Below are 17,223 nucleotides of genomic sequence, written 5' to 3'. Positions count from 1 at the left end.
TAACTTTGAGGAGAGAGAGGACTTAGCATCAAATTTGAAGTACAACGTTCAGATCCCTCCCCCTCCCTCTCCGCTGCACTCCTGCCCTGCCTCCAAAGTCCCTCATGCTCGCGATCAGTAATACATGAACTACACTCCACACAGCTAGATATAAAACGCTTTACAGTGACTTTCACATGGCTATACCTTACCTAGAAACTAGAGATATGAGCTTGACCGAGCTGAGGAGGAAGGGGGAGGGGGCTGTGAGGAGGAAGGGGGAGGGGCCTGTGAGGAGGAAGGAGGAGGGGGCTGTGTGCGTGAGCAGTGATCGACAGCTGTCAGACACTCCATCAGACACAATCCTGGCTCTGATTGGGTCTTTTTTCCGGCCGCGGTGGATTCTGGCAATTTGCAGTAGGAGCAGTAGGCGGGGCTAAATGAGCCTGTTTTCTTTTTTGTTTTTTTTACAGATTACTAGTTTCATGTAATGCTGTCTTTACATAGTGACAGTCTTAGCAAATATGACAAAAAGTTACAAGTTAACAAGATGGGGTTCATTATCTGACATGAAGAAACATCACAGCACAAGCAGCAAATGTAGACAGTTGAATCACAAGGACAAGTAGTTTCCAGGATGTACTCAAGACGAAGGGCAAGATACACCCACATAACTATATTTTAACAGTCAATATAAAGTTATTTGACAAACCTGCAATGAGTGATTATTTTGGGCCTCTTCTGGGCAGCAGAGACAAGCAACACTGACATTATTACCTTTAAAAGTTATTGTGCCAAGCTTGTTGGCAAACAGTTTCCTGTTTACACATTTAACAGTCGGACAGCAGCTTTAACATCTACAGTTGTGTTTCTGGCCAGTACTCACTATCCTTTAAGCTCCTTTTAACTTCTTGATCTCTAATTCCTGAGGGAAATATCCGACTCTCCAGCTGCTAAATACTCCACTTTGTTCATCAGCTAGTTTTTAACTTTGTCTGTCTTGCTGTTTGGTGCAGGGAGAGTTAGCATGATTATTGACCAGATTTCCTTTAAAGTTTCTTTGATTATTCATGGTCCATAATACTTTTCAGTTTTCAGTATTCCTTCTGATATTTCATGTTATAATAACCCTCCAAGGTTTCTTCTTGTATGTGAGACACATAGAATCAAAATCTAATGGGAATCTTCCCTTGAAATGAAAAGCATTTGTCCCCATTGTGCTAAAACTGAATGGCAAGTATATTATTTGCTCCATCTGATATATCTGTATTGCTGCACTCAGGAGTCTTGACTTTTAGTCTTGTTTCATTTGGGCCCTGAGCAATACGCTTTCAAGGAGTCAAAAAATCCCAGTTTAGCCCCTGCGCGACAGGTTCTCATATCTGATGTGACCTCCTCTGTTATCAACACTGCTTTCTCTATCTTCTCTACATGGGATATGTTTGTGAGTGTGCAGACTGAATGCTCATGCCCCGTAAGCTGCAGCCTCTTGCATAAGCACAATAGTCAGCACCCCACTGTTCTCTGAGAGGTGTTGATCTGAGGGATCCTACCAGGACATTGGCAGGAGATGTGATTTAGCCCTGCTGTTACACACACTTACAGCCTCCTATCCTGAACTACCTACACATTGTTTCAGAGAGGGTTTAGTCATGACATGAAGCATGGAAAAAGACTGGCGCTCTTGTATGCATGTCAGGATTTTTAAATTGTACTGTCAGGCTATAGGAAAAGAGATACTGGCATTAGTGAGATAGGCAAAGATGGAAACACCTGTGGCAGTTAATTGTGGGTTTCTGCTTCAAACCTCAACTTTATAAACTTAAATTTACCTCTGGCTAATCAACCTGCACCTGCAAACATCCCCTTTATCCTGGGATGTTACCACACCTTCTTCCTGGTAATAACTCTGTTTCCCTAGTAACCCCTAAGGAACTGAGTAATACCTGGGACCAAGTCCATACACTTGAAATATTATTGTGTTGGGTTCCTACTTCTGTACTGCTTTGTCACCAGTCTGCAGAGTTCAGAGAACAATGAAGCAGGCAGAAAGCCAGCGATGCATATCTCATTCGCTTATTTAGCACTGCAGCCGCATTCATTTAGAATGATGTTCAGGCAGTCACATTGGAGGTGTCTGGTTATACTGTGTGTTAAATTCAATTAATGGACATCCTCTAGCCAATCTTAATTGAGTTTCCCCTGAGGCAATGATACAATTATCTGGAAAATGTTAAGCAAACACTACTGCACAGCAGTGTGTTTGTTTATGTAAGTTGATTTTATGTTTGAGGAGACTGATGGACAGAGGAAGAGGTGACTCATAGAAGCAAGGGAACGAGAACAAACCTCAGTCTAGTAAGAGTAGAAATCATACAGACGGAGATAATTTAAGTGTTTTTATGTGTGATTAATGAGTTACTGAGTCTAAGAATATATGTATTTATTGGTGATGCTATAGCTTGTTTATATGCCAGCTTGAGAAAATCTCTGTTGTTGTTGGGAAGGAAGGCTAACCAGACTAAATGGATGATCTGTGAGTGTGAAATAGAAGACAGTGAGTGTTGTAAAGATATCTGTACTTGTCAGGTGCGCCGACCTTGATACCATCCAGGCAGTCTGAGGTTTACACTTCCTCTTTTGCTTCCTATCTTGATAGTCTTTTATTCCTGTCAGCTTCTTGGTTTGTCACAGACCTCCCAGAGTGCATCTTATTAGGGAGAGAGAGAGAGACAGGGAGAGAGAGACAGGGAGAGAGAGAGAGAGAGAGAGAGAGAGAGAGAGAGAGAGAGAGAGAGAGAGAGAGAGAGAGAGAGAGAGAGAACAGTGGGATGTCCTGAACATGGATAAACAGTGGAAGAAGAGACAGTATTAAATGGATTTGACAGTAAACCGAGGCGGCGGCTGAAACATGTTGGCATGCCAGACGAATTGGAAGACGAGTCCACCAGTCCAGTGAGACGTCTTGTAAAAGTCATCTGTGATTCATGTAGAGAGAGTCAGTTCTCTGGAGATGTCTGATTAGTATCCTGCTGTGGACACTGCTGGGCAGATTGTTGAGCTCTGTCTCCTAAACATAGTGTAAGACTGTAGCAGAGACACAAGTCTGTATCTGCACAGATTCTTATTTCTGTCTGTTTTACATCCTCATTTTATCCTTCTGATATTGTTTCTGAATGTTTAGAGGTTATTATTGATTCTTTCGAAACAGCAGCATTCAGGTCTATTCGTGTACATACATGGGAACATGTTTGCAAGTTTTGTTAATAAGCTATTAGCAGCAGAATGCTACATGGCATCATTGTCTTTTTCTTTTTTTTGGCATAAATACAGAATATACACATGGAAATGTGCATGATGTGTCCCCTTTAAGCCCCCAACCAACCCAACCTGAGACCCAAAGCTTACAGTTAGCTTGCCAATCTAATGCAACCATGGTTGTATTAAGAGAGCTGGATTTGGTGCCACAAGTCAGTCTTGCTGCCAATTGGCCGCCATGGCCAACTGTGCTGAAGAAAAAAAAACACCTTTTGGCCCAAAAAGCCTTTCCTCAATAGCCACCATTGTAAAAATGCATCTGTAAAACTGTTGACAGAGCATCTCATACTGCAAATGAGGTGAAAAGCCAAAGAAACACAAATGTGAATGTGCAACTGTGAAAAAAATAGTTGCTTTTGGTAGACAATTTTCATTTAAATTAATGGGCACCTATCCACCTCCGCCGGTGTGAAGTAATTGGCAGTTGCGGTATCTTTGTCATAAATGAGACAGTTTTTGGACACATCTTGCCTCTCTAAGTTTCAATGTGAAATTACCCAAATCAAACTTAAAAGAATGCAGATTACCACTACCAAATTTCCTTTGGTCCTGGCACTTTCAAGTAGCTCTCAATAAGCTGGAAGCTGTTAAGCTTCTGTGCATTTGCTCTGCTGATAGTGTTGGTCTTATATTATATAGGTGGGTAAAAAATAAATGCTGATTTATAGGAAAACCCAGCATATATTCATGCAATCAGCAACTGCAGGAGTGTTGCTGGTAAATTGCATTTCTAAGTCATTGGGCATAGCAGTGATTAAAAACAAAGATAGCTCTGTAAGGGTCTGGGCTACATTCTCTTAAAAATCATACACTCAAATATGTTTTTTTTCTCTGTGGAGAGCTTGAAGTGATAGTCTGGCAAGTACAGGGGTCCATTTCACCACTGATCATTAAGCAAAAACTCACTCAACTAACTAATTGATGCTTGATCAGTTAGTTAGTTTTGGGCAGGGGAGTGGGCTTGGCCCTCTAGGCTGGTGGTTTAAGCTGCACACTGACATGCAAGCTTGAATATCACTAAATGAGCTGTGATACATCATACAGGAGGGTGCATTTTCAAAATAAAATGCAGTCTGATGCAATGAGAAAAAAGGGGATAATACATAAAACAGCTGTATTTATGGACAACATTTATTTACTATGTATCAATAACTTAATAAATAATAAAGATGTAATAAATAATAGCATGTGCATGTCATCAAAGGAGATCAGCTCTGGTACTTTTTCTTCAGCTCAAACTCAAACTAAACTCATAAGGAGGACAGAAACCCTGTCTCCTAGAAATTATGCTCATATACTGAAGAGATGTTTTCCCAGTTAATTTGGGTTGGCAAACATAATTGCTATCTGGATTATGTTCACAGGCAATGTTTTACAAATGAATGATATTGTACTGCAAGATCTGATAAAGACCAATGTCGCCACTGAACATTTGATTCATACACTGGAAACTTGCCAAATATGTTAATTAACAACATTTTTTGTTTCATTATGTTAATTCAGCCAGCATTACATTTCTAGCTAAATGTAGTTTGGTGTTATAATTTGGTGGGTATGAATTTGGTTTTGGCCCTGGGCTCACTAAATCACTAAGTCCACCCCCGATTCTATCTATGTGTTTATGTGTAGCTAAAGAAAAATGATCTAACAAGCTTCACTCAATCATTCAATCTCAATCAATCTTTATTTGTATAGCACCAAATCTCAAGGCACTTTACACATAAAGCAGGTCCTAAACCGAACTCTTCAGGTTTTAACTTTAAAGAGACCCAACATTCCCACATGAGCAACAGTGGCAAGAAAAAACTCCCTTTTAACAGGAAGAACCCTCAGAACCAGACTCAGAGTGGGCGGCCATCTGCCTCGACCGGTTGGGGTTGAGAGGAGAGAAAGGAAGGATAGAGGAGAGAAGCACATTGAAGGTCCGGGACTGGAATCTGTCATCCGGACGTCTACAGGCCCAGATTACCAGTGAGACCAGAAAGCAAAAACAACTCTTCCCAGGAGTTCATCCTACAACACTGCACAAAGTGGACTAATGTGTTTTCCCTTCCTGGTTCTAGTTAAATTCATTTTGTGTAGTTTAGAATGTAAACAAATAGTCAATTTAGTGGTAATTTAGAGTTGAACTTTGCCTCTATAATTGGACTAAGTTGAAAATAATTAGGCTTAAATTGAGCCTTTAACACATTAACACCATCCCAACAGGTGGAAATGTAGCCTATACATTTATTCAGAAGCTCCTGAACTTTTCTTTCTCATGTTGAGGTTGTTTTCATCAGTGGAAAGGTGACGTGGTGGTATAGTGTTTGAAATGATACATACTCTTGTCACACAGGTCGGGTGTCAGTTCAGATGTTTATCCTGTCTCTAAAGTACATGGCAGACTAATTTTGATTAGGCTATTAACTCACGATCTATAACGGAGATGGCACCAATCAGCCAATCAGTGTTCGGTGTTCGTCTGATTTTCCAGATGCACAACTGTCAAGCCAAGACGAGAAGCTGCTGTAGACTTTTTTACTATACTTACAACTTAGTGACAGGAAATACGTGAGAAGACATAAACACTGGGATTTGAAAAATGTAATTCGATCCATGGTTGACTGAGTGAAAACATTTCCAGGTGGTGATTTTGTAGTCTACGTGGATTTATGCCATTGTTGTTATCAGAATTGAAGGTTTGGTTTTCTCCCAAATAAAGCATTAGCTGAAAATGATCATGTGAATATAAAAGGGAAGCAGGGAAGCAGGGATGGCAGCCACTTGGAAGCAGAAACACGTGCAAATGGTGGTCTTTTTTTTATTATTTCTGAATCTTGTGGTTTTTGCCGTTGCAGGTTAACAAGACAGAAGACAAGTCGCTAGAGGAACGAGGACGCATCATGATTTCACTGAAGTACAACACCCAGAAGTCTTGCCTTGTTGTTGGCATCATTCGCTGTGCTCACCTCGCCGCCATGGACGCCAACGGCTTCTCCGACCCTTACGTCAAAACGTCAGTATGCAAATGAGAACAGAAACTCAAAATGAGCCGTCTGTTATGACTGTTCCTTCTTTCCTTCCTTCCTTTCTTTCCTCCCTCCCTCCTTCTCTTTCTTTCCTCCCCCTACCTTCTTCCTTTCCTTCTTTCCTCTGTTCTTCTTTACTCCCTTCCTTTCTCCCTCCCTCCTACCTTCCTTCTTTCCTCCCTCCCTCCTACCTTCCTTCCTCCCATCCTTCTTTTCTTTCCTCCTTTCCTTCCCTTCTGTCCTCCCTCCCTCCTAACTTCCTTCTGTCCTTCCTTTCTTTCCTCCCTCCCTCCTTCTCTCTTTCTTTCCTCCCCCTACCTTCTTCCTTTCCTTCTTTCCTCCCTTCCTTTCTCCCTCCCTCCTACCTTCCTTCTTTCCTCCCTCCCTCCTACCTTCCTTCTTTCCTTTCCTCCTTTCCTTCCTTTCTTTCCTCCCTCCCTCCCTCCTACCTTCCTTCCTCCATTCTTCCTTCCTTCCTCCTTTATTTCCTTCCTTCCTTCCTTTCTCCCTCCTTTTCTTCCTCCCTTCCTTCCTCCCTTCCTTCCTTGACTCGAGGACAACAGGACGGTTAAAGATCGATTCTTAAAGTAGTGGTACAAGTCAAATGTGTCTATTGAGCTGAAGTGAAAGATAGAAACTTAAAGAGAGAATTTTGTACTAAAAAGATTATTTTTGAAGATCTCCACTTAATTTGTCTACTTGAAGATTAGACCTAGACTGCTGAACTCTCATACATTTACATTTAAATTTTGTCATTTGGGAGACACTTTTATCCAAAATGACTTACACTGTGGGTCATTTTTAAAAATTTCCTTCCAGCTATTTTTGATCTCAAAATGTCATTTTTACAAAGTATTTATTTCAAAGGTCTTTTTTTTGTTCTGGATGATCCTTTCTTTTATTGTAACAAAGTCTCAAACAGGGCTGAGATAATTATGTGACTGCTGTTCTGCTCATTCAGTCCAAAACAAATAAATCACATAAATGGGTTCTACACTGTCTATCCTGGTTGATAGAAAGACTTTGTGAAGAAAGTGGCTCATAAAATAACATTGGGGAAAAAAACAGGGGTGGTCCGAGCACCACTGCTATACAGGGCACCATCTCCTTTTATTGATTAATTAAGAGGAAAAGTAATTAAATGGAATAATCAGTGTTATATCTGAAAGCTATAAATTCTGAATACAAGGACCTCCACCTTCTGGTATAAAGGATTACACAGATACAATGACTTGGTTATAAATCAAGATATATATTTAACTACAAAAGCGATAGGGAATGAGTGAATAGGCAAATTAAATAAAATTTAAGTTTTTGTCCACAAGATTAATGAATGTTCAAAAATGAGTCAAAAAAAATTGAGATGCCAAGACTTTAGATGGTTTGATGGTTCCTTGGCAGCACCAAGCAAGGCAAAGCACTCTCAGTTATCCTTAGGTTGCCAGAGCGACCACATGAGAGGCATCAGTGAAGTGTTCAGCAGAGGAGAGTGAATCCAGTGCTGTGAAGACCTCAGACTTCATAAAGTAAACAGAGTAGGGTTGTGTGTTTTTGGTCTTGATGCATTACAGTCCGTAAAGTTGAAGCAAAGGTCCTCGGAAAAGTGTTAAAAAATGTAACTCCATGATATAAACAGGAGATTACAAAAAATAATAGATACTCAAATGGCAGACGACAAGTTCAGCATCTTGCAGTCTTTTCTTCTTTCTGGAGCTTTCAGCTTTCAGTCAACGACAATACCCCAAAAAGCATGAACAGCTGATAAGGCCGAGAGAAAACAGAAGAAGCGGCCAAACAAAGAGTTGTTAAAGTTTTTATAGTCTGGAAGGCGTGTTCTGAAAGAGAAAGAACCCTTGGCGCTCTTTTGAGGGATCGTACTGATTACTAATTAATCCCTTTGTGTGGAGAGAAAAACCGACCTTCAAATAAAGTTCTGAAAATTACCTGCTTGCATATTTAATACTCACTCATTTCTATTGTCAACGCCAAGTCATCAACACGTCATGTAATATTGATTAACAATATAGAATACAGAATAAAATCAATAAACCTACATTTTCCAATCTGTAATTAAAGCTTTATCCTAGCAATCGGAAAGCTTTTCACTAGTTATTTTTGAACCAGAGCTTGAATTTTCTATATTAATAAAATAATTCAGGCCAGGTTTGTAGTCCCGTTCAATGTTTCCTTGACATCCTTACTCTTGAGGTCAGAGATCATTGCATGTGTATGCTCCTGCATCCACACAGATACAGACTCTTAGATTCAACCCCTCACTTGTCCCTTGGTTCGTTCTCTTACGCAGCACAAGAGGCCATCTACAAAGCTTCAATTTGAAGAAGAGTCCTATTTATCACACCTGAACATTTCCTAAGTCTTTCATCTGGCTGAGCAATGAAAGTGCAATTAATTTCCGACTCTGCTGTGCACGCCTCGAGAACAAAAGCGAGACTCGTTTCGGGAAGGAGAGGGGCTGGCAACAATTTTCCAACGGCTTGAGATTGAGGAAATCTCCCTGAAGCTTGAAGGACACACGGACTGATAATAGATTTACTGACTGGCCCATGTGAGAGGAAATAAAGGAAATGTAAACCCTGACAGATAGACAGGACCGTATGATTTCTGCCCTCTTTCAGCAGTTGATGTCTACTTGATGTCTATATCTGATGCATCAAGTCACAGCTGTCAACTGAACAGTCGGTGGATTTCTCTACTCTGTCGATAATGTTGGGCATATTCTTAGAAACACATGACTGTAGAAAGCAGACACACATGAGCCTTCAAGGTATGTCATGAGAAATGACATGGGTGTACATGCCCTCCTTAATGGCTCCTCAATCAGTGGCAAGTGCATTTCATCAAATTCAGAGGCAAATACATTTTTAAAGTATTCAGTTTCATCACACAGCTGCTGAACAAAAGCATAATAATGGAAAATTGCAGCAATTTACACAGTGAAATAACATTTAAAACCATTATATTGCACAATAGCATTGTTCGCATCCCAACTTTCACTCTCAGTTTATTTTGCCTCGGGGTCAGTAGCCCCATTACATGACAACAATTAGGTTTGCTGCAATATCCTCATCAACAACACTCTCAGCCCCCCATTCCTACTGGGGTAAGTTTGTGAGCAATAACCCACTTAGCCTCCCTTTAAGTCTCTGTGTTACCTTGGGAAATTGAAGTCTGTGTGGGTCCAGTGAGCACGTAAAAGGAAAGAGAAATGTGACGAACTACTGTAATTGCTTGCAGGACTGAAATATACCACATCAAATTGAGCATTATTGCCCAAAAAAGCTTGTTGCCAAATGGGCAGAGGTAATGCACAATATCCAATACGCCGGGTTTGATACACTATGCTCCCTTTTGCATCATTTATGAAGGCAACACTGAAACAAAGGGTCCAAACTACACACACACACACACGTTTGTCTTTATATCTTTGTGAGGACCCTCATTTACATTGTGTATTTCCGAGTTCCTCACCCTAACCTTAACCATCACAAATTAATGCCTAAACCCAACCCTTACCCTACACTGAATCTAAACCCAATTCTAACATTAACCTCAAAACCAAGTGTTAACCCTTAAATTGCATTTTTTACACATTTCTGTGACATTTTGGCCTCACAACACAGAAATGTCCCCACAATGTTTTACAGGTACACACACACACACACACACATAGTGGCTGTAAAATTCACACACACACACATATGCTTTGACCCAGTGCAACAGTGGTACTAATGATCTGTTTTCACCACTGACTCACAGACAGCAGTGAATGCAACCTGAAAGTGATATAACCACAATACTGTTCTGAAACTTATAATATCCCCCAAATACCTCAAAAGAGAACCAGTAAGGAACCCAACAATGATACATTTCTACCAAGTATCGGCTTTGGCAATGTCTTACTGTGGTGATGCGAGACGTCCTCACCTCTGTAATCTCATCAAAAAGACACTAAAATGAAATGTTGTTGTTAAACGAATCATGTATTGGAAATCAGTCTTGATAGAGAGGAGCTGCTTTAAGAGGTGATGACTCAACAGCATCTATGTATTACTGGTTTGAACAAATGTCTTCAATAAAAGCATAGGGGGAGTCGATGAAAGTCAGAAAATGTAGTAATGTAATGTAGTGTGTGTGTGTAATGTAATGCAGCAGTAGTGTGGTTTAATGTAGGGTAGTACCACAGCACCCTCTGGAGGACAGAACAATATAACAGCTGAGAAATTGACTATATGATGTTTTTTATATTGAATGTGAGACTTTATATACTTACAGTGACAATGGTTTCAGGTCATTTACACATCAGCTTCATGAAATCTACAGATATGTGTAGTATTTTCTAACTTTTCCTTCTTCTACAAATAGGCATCAGTAAAAGCTTTGAGATCAGTGCTGTTAAATCCTGTCTTCCTCCCTGTGCTCTGCTCTCTCCTACAGGTACCTGAAGCCTGACGAGAACAAAAAGTCAAAGCACAAGACTGCTGTGAAAAAGAAGACGCTCAATCCCGAGTTCAACGAGGTATAAATCGCGGCTAGTACCCTAAAAACCTTTGCCGCTCCAATTTTGCTTTTGAGCTCAGTGTTTATCCCGTGCTTTTATGTGCCGAGCAACCTCCATAACCCTGGGATCTACAAAAAAGCCATTCAGAGAGAGGGCAGGGCTGTCGGATTGGAAAGAAGCACATTTTTCGTAATTCATCACGTAAACTGACTTTTTTGGAGAGAGCAGCACAACTGAGGCTGTATGTGGAGGTAGTATAATCCTCAAAAGTAATTTTCAGCCAAATGCTTGTCAGTGAAGATGTAGCTCAGCTGTTCTTTGGCAGCACAGATACCTCATATAACCTCTTATTTTCTCATTCACTGAACATCTTTGTTTGATATATCCCACCAAAAATTGAAATGGTTAGTAGATGTTTCTTTAAAAACTGTCAGAATGAAAATTTGGAGGTAATCTTGTAGTCATCCATCACTGTCACTGCACTGTCTCCATCATTATCCTAAAAAAAAAAGGGTTTTTGGCCACCAAAAACTGTGTCAAAATTTGATGTCACACACTTCTGTGCGTGCATGCAGTGCATAGTTGTGACTTCACCCAATGGCTTGCATTGGAGCCAGTTTAAGGACCAGAGTGGTACCTTATTGTCAACACCATCTTTTCCATTTGGAGCCAGCACCTTCCAAATAAGAAGTGCATGGTGTTGTCTTTCATACTCTGGAAACAGGCCCTGCTACTTTGGGCTGAACTGCATTATCAATATTTTGGATTAACAAATGGAAAAAATGGCTCAGCATTGCTGCAGTTCCCCTTTAGCTACACAGAGTTCATTTCCAGTTGCAGCAGGCGGTTGTTTTCGACACAAAAGCTCTGCCCAGCACCAAAACAGCAGGCAGGAAAGACAACATTAACAACAAGCTAGTGAATATGGTGGAGCATTTAGCAGCTACAAAGCAATACCTTATACCTTCAGGAGTTGACAGAGAACAAACATATTGATAAGAAGAAAGTGAATATTGAACTTTAATACATCAGGTGGACAGAAACACACGAGTAAATTGATGTTGTTCCCTGTCTGTTGGATGTGCAAATAAGCTACTGTAATAGGCAACATATTAACATAATCTCATTTTAGACTTTCCAGAGCTGCACTGTGCTGTAGTATTGATTTGATAAAGTACATAGGAAACACATATTTATTTTCTTCCAAGCTGTGCCTGAACAACTCAGGCTTGAAAACTGCAAACTGCAAACTGCACGCCTCTTTTGTGACCACAATGACTGACTGTAAATTCTGTTGAAATCAGAAATGCATTGTTAGGAGTCCCTAGGAACCCAGTCATTTTTTTCCAGAAAGGATGCCAAACATGTTTTGAAGGCTGAGCAAGGGCCCCTCAATGCCTCATGGCACAGGGTAGCTTGGCTCGGAAGTATCTGCCTGTATACAAGTGGACGTCCCTGGGCAAACACACTCGCAGGCCAGCGGCTTGACATTTCCTCTGACATTTTTGCCACCCATATTCCTTCATCACCTCTTGGCCTTTCTGTCAGAGCTGGGTAACAGGGTCTATATCAAGGCATTGATTTCTTTAAGATGAAGCAGCAACCTTAATTGAACTACAGATTGAAATGCAGAATAAATGTTCTTTCTCACGTGCTGCTAAATCAGACGAAAAACGCTTGTTTCATTTAGCGGACAGTGTACTTCATTGATTATTCTGACATTCGGTTAAAGTAGCCTAGTGTGTATCTCACATTTTATGTCCTCTCTAATCAAGACACTCCTGACACTTGTTGTATACTGAATGGATCTTTTTAAGTGTCTTGAACTAATAGGACTGGCTGAGTGTCTAACCACTTTTCGGCATTGTAGTGAATGATGCGCTGAGAGTGAGAAAAGGCATCTGCTGCATCGATATTAACTGAAGAAATTGAAACTCAATGAGGCGCTCTGAATTACGTGAATCTTTTTTTTTTTTCACCAGAAGATATAACAAATGTCAATTGCATTCAGGTTTGTAATGATGATTATGCAAACCCAACAGGAGTGTTTTGTTGTGAAGGTGATGAAGCAGAATGCAATCTCATTCAACATGTTCAAGACCTTTATACCCACCTTTTTAGGCTTTTGTGGTGATCTTGAAAGATGAGAAATGATATTGTAGCTGTATTATGTCATACTGATTCTCCTTTTCTGTTTTCTGTAGGAGTTCTGTTATGACATCAAATATGCAGACCTCACCAAAAAGACCTTGGAGGTGACCGTGTGGGACTACGACATTGGCAAGTCGAACGATTTCATAGGTAAGCACAGGTGTAAAGTGCCAGCTCTGCTTTTCCTTATAGTTGACGACAGTTTGGGACGAGCTTAAATAGCTTGACTGATTTTCAGCAGCATCAGCAGCACCACTGGCCTCCTTTCCAGCTGAGTCTACCATCTGCCTGGCCCCTCCTAAAGCTGGAGGCTGGGAAACAAACAAGCACTGAGTCACGCTGGGAACTAGCTGGCCTGCCATCATGTTTTCATGTCAATTTGAGCATGTTGCACTCATGCCCAGACCTGCTTCAAAGCACTTTAGGAAGTAAGCTTTATAAAAGTAATAACAAGCTTTTTCCCTCTTACAAAGTGAATGGGTAGATTTTGGGGAAAAACATGAATGAAGGAGCACATGAGAGGGGAGGGGGATGGTATTTTGTTTTTTTAAAAGCCTCTTAAGTTTATTTTTGAGCTTGGAAAATTAGTTTGGCAAAACATGGCCAATTTGGGGTCATTGAAACTCAACTGATCAAGTCCAGCCTCATGACAACTATGAGATGTGGTAGAAAGTTGCAGAACCAGCTTGTAAGTGGATCTACAGTTAAGACTGCTTTGAAAAGTATTAATTAGTGCTCAAAGTAAAGACCAGTTTTATGCTCTCAGTTCTTGAGCCCTAAAATCAGTGGACATAGAATGCTGGGGTCGCTGGTTCAAGGAGCAGTCAAGGCTTTTCACAGCAAGAAATATGCCAATTTAAGTGAAGATTCTCAGTGATTTTGGAGTCATTGTAGATACTTGAAGATGTTTCGCCTCTCATTGAAAAGGATTTTTCAGTTCTGAATGACTGTTGGAGAGTTTTCAAGAATCTACGAGTCCAGTTGCTCCTTATGTAATGCTTTTGAATATGTCAATTTAAGACTTGCTGTTTCTGGAGGTCAATTTATAACATCCTGTGCATTTGTGTCAACCTCATCTAGACTCTTTGTATTTCTGTTGCTAATTTTAAAGGAGCTAGCCATATGTGAAATGAAGTAGTATTTTGGGGGCCAGCATGCGTCACATGATTCAGCAGCAGCAAATTCAGACCCTATACGCCAAAATCACCTCACAGCCCAGAGCTGTTCCTAAGGGCTTGATCCACATTTTTGATCTGACCTCCAAAACTGATTAGCCAATTGTTGACATATTTAAATCAGTGGACAAATCATGCAAATCGTACATGTAGGTGGTAATTTATTAAAGGTCTGAATCAAGGCTACTAGTGATCTGCATTTTCCCTGGCACTGAGCAGCAGTAAATAAACACATGCTCACAAATTCAATTCCATGACCATCTCATTGGAGCTAATCCTGTACACAACTTCGCAAACACATAGAGGCCAGCATGTCCGGAGGTGCTCTGTCCCCAACAATTACCAAGAATCAAATTAAACCATTATTCACTCAGGACTTCTACTCTCATGTCTTTACTGTTGTCAGTGAGTATAAAAAGCTTCAGTAATAGTTATTGAATCATTTTCTAATCCCTCTAATACCTTATAGATCACAAATCATTACTAAGAGCTTAAAGAGGACATAACATCCATATTTCCAGGCTTATATTTATATTTTGAGGGCTCTGCTTTGACGCTAAGCTTTCTGCTTATACATGGGGTAAGCATGTCCAATTTTGTTTAAAAGCTCTATTTTACTCTTTTTAGAGCACCTTTTTCTGACTCATGTCATGCCTGAAATGCTGGCGTCAGTCGAAGCTCCGCCCCAGCACTGAGCGGAGTGGCTTGCTGATTTCTGGTTTATTCAACGTTTATTACTATTATACATCAGGTGTGTCCAAATTGCACAAAATTTGACACCGAACTCCCCTGGGTCCCCAACCAAACACCCACCAAGACTGGAATTGAACAGATGGATGGTTTAAGAGATATGTGAAGGACATACATACAGAGATTCCTTCCTTTAGTAGAAAGAAGATACTGGCCTTATATGCAGTATTTCTCCTTGTTATGCTCTTTTGATGATTGTTTAACAGTCACTGTAGGAATGATACATGGATATGAAGCACATCACTACTTCTGTAAACACATTGGCTTCATCAGAGCTTGCGTCAACATTAGTAAATGATTTATTAACCATTAGTTACAACTTATAAACCTTTGATAAACATTTTAATAAAGTACAACCCATCAAAACCATACAGTGTGCCTATTTTCAGTTTTTGTGCTGATATTTATTTCCTACTGTCAAACATTGTGTTCTACATTGTGTTTCCAAGAACTCAGCATATGACATATACTCTCTTTGTGCCTTCTTTCAGGTGGTGTATCTCTGGGTATCAATGCAAACGGAGAGAGGCTCAAACACTGGTTTGACTGCCTCAAAAACAAGGACAAGAAAATAGAGCGCTGGCACACGTTGACCAATGAATTACCTGGTTCATTAAATGACTGAAGACCCACATCCTGTCGTCCAACCTGTTGGCCCCCATCCCTCCCCTGGCTGTACCAGATAGGACTCCCGCCTTCGTTTTCCTATCTCCTCCCAGCTCTTCTTCTCTGGATTTTCCTCATGTTGGCCGCAGTGACCTGTGGCACCTCTTTTGGGAATATATTTCCCCTCAACAGGGCTCAACTGAAAATATTCAAAACCTTATTTTTGTGTTCAACAACACTTTAACATGTACAACCAGTCCCTCCAGGAAATTACAATCTTGTGATCATAATTATTAATGCAAATTCAACCTATCTCCGCAGTATTTGCAGGGGCTTGCAATTTATCAGCATTAAAGGTGCTACTAGGAAGATTTTGTCATCAATATATCATTGCAACTGTAATGTCTATACCTTGTGATGGGTATGAAAGACAATTGCAACAACAGAAATGGCAAAACAGGAAGTAATAGGTTTAATTGTAAATGTGGTCATGAGATTTAGCGTACCACTCGTCACACTTCGCTGTGTCAGTTTTAGCACGTCATTGTATCACATATCCAGGTCAAATTATACAATGGAGAACAATTCCACAAAATCAAAATCACATAAAACTTTGCAAATTGCACCCTAATTTCTGATCGCAGCAATCACAAAAAACTGCGATATCCTGGAGGGACTGTACAGTAGGGGTTGCAAAGCTGCTCATTATTTTTTTTTTTCTTTGAAGAGAAATTCAATCAACAAAATGAATGGTCGACATTGTAATGTTGTAATTTTAAGCTTCATCAGTTTGATTTCTTTCATGATCAGTGAAGATAAAAAGGAGCAAATGTGTTCTATTAAATGAGATCTTTTACAGCAGCTACTTAATTTCATTTACAAGAAGAGAAAAGCATATTCACCAATCCCGGAAACAGCTAACTTTTTCAGCACAAACATATAACACAGAACTTCAGGAGACGGGGTAAAAGAGTAGAGCTTCTAATAAAGGATGTAGCAAACTTTCATACATTTGGAGAACGCATACATTTTTAGTTGAATAATTCTCATCTTCTCATTTTAACCTCCATATGAACCTATTCAGTCTGCTTGTTGTGGAGGGACAACAGAATAAACTAATCAGCCACAGATTTAAAACATTTTTCTCTGGTAACGGAAGATGTTGCACTTTAATATGATTGTAATACTGTTGGTAGCACAGCCAGATCAACCACTCTGTTGTATGCTGGTGTTTTAGCCACTTTATTCTTCATTACTTGGCCAGGTGAGAACAACATAGTAGGACCTCTGTGACAAATAACATACAACCTTCAAATACTGCACAAGTCAAGACTCAAACAACTATGTAGTGAGACATAATGCCTGAGACTGCCATCTAATGTAAATGTCCAAATATCACATATTATGCTCAAGTGATAAAGACCTTTAGCTGCCATAGGATTAATATGAATATTGGCCATCAGGGGGGAGAGAAGGTAATATTGAAGTTGTTATAGAGGCACAAAGTCTACAGAGGGAGGAGGTCTTGGTTGTTGGATGGGTCGACAAAACATCATATTGTGACGACTGCTGCTTCTCGTTTCCTACCAAGAGTCCTTTTAATCATGACCGCTATCTTTATTAAATCATTCTTGTGCATACACCTAACCAAACCATCACATCTAGTGTATATGTGTCAGCCTGGATGGTAACTTAAAAGAATGTATTTTGTAGT

The 17,223-nt window shown here is 40.1% G+C and overlaps 1 protein-coding gene across 1 annotated transcript in view; it reads left to right on the top strand.

The window, feature by feature from the left end:
* doc2b (double C2-like domains, beta) overlaps nt 1–15,528 on the top strand; it is a 133,930-nt gene extending 118,402 nt beyond the window's left edge. Inside the window, exons 6-9 of the mRNA XM_053332323.1 lie at nt 6,138–6,295; nt 10,764–10,845; nt 13,032–13,128; nt 15,395–15,528. Of these exons, the coding sequence (XP_053188298.1) occupies nt 6,138–6,295; nt 10,764–10,845; nt 13,032–13,128; nt 15,395–15,528 (471 nt within the window). The remainder of the gene's footprint in view (nt 1–6,137; nt 6,296–10,763; nt 10,846–13,031; nt 13,129–15,394) is intronic.
* Nucleotides 15,529–17,223: the final 1,695 nt, after the last annotated feature.

This window comes from Scomber japonicus, chromosome 13 (genome assembly GCF_027409825.1).
Source record: "Scomber japonicus isolate fScoJap1 chromosome 13, fScoJap1.pri, whole genome shotgun sequence".
NCBI lineage: Eukaryota > Metazoa > Chordata > Actinopteri > Scombriformes > Scombridae > Scomber > Scomber japonicus.
The sequence above is the reverse complement of the archived record's forward strand: the minus strand, read 5'-3'. Positions and strand labels throughout refer to the sequence as shown.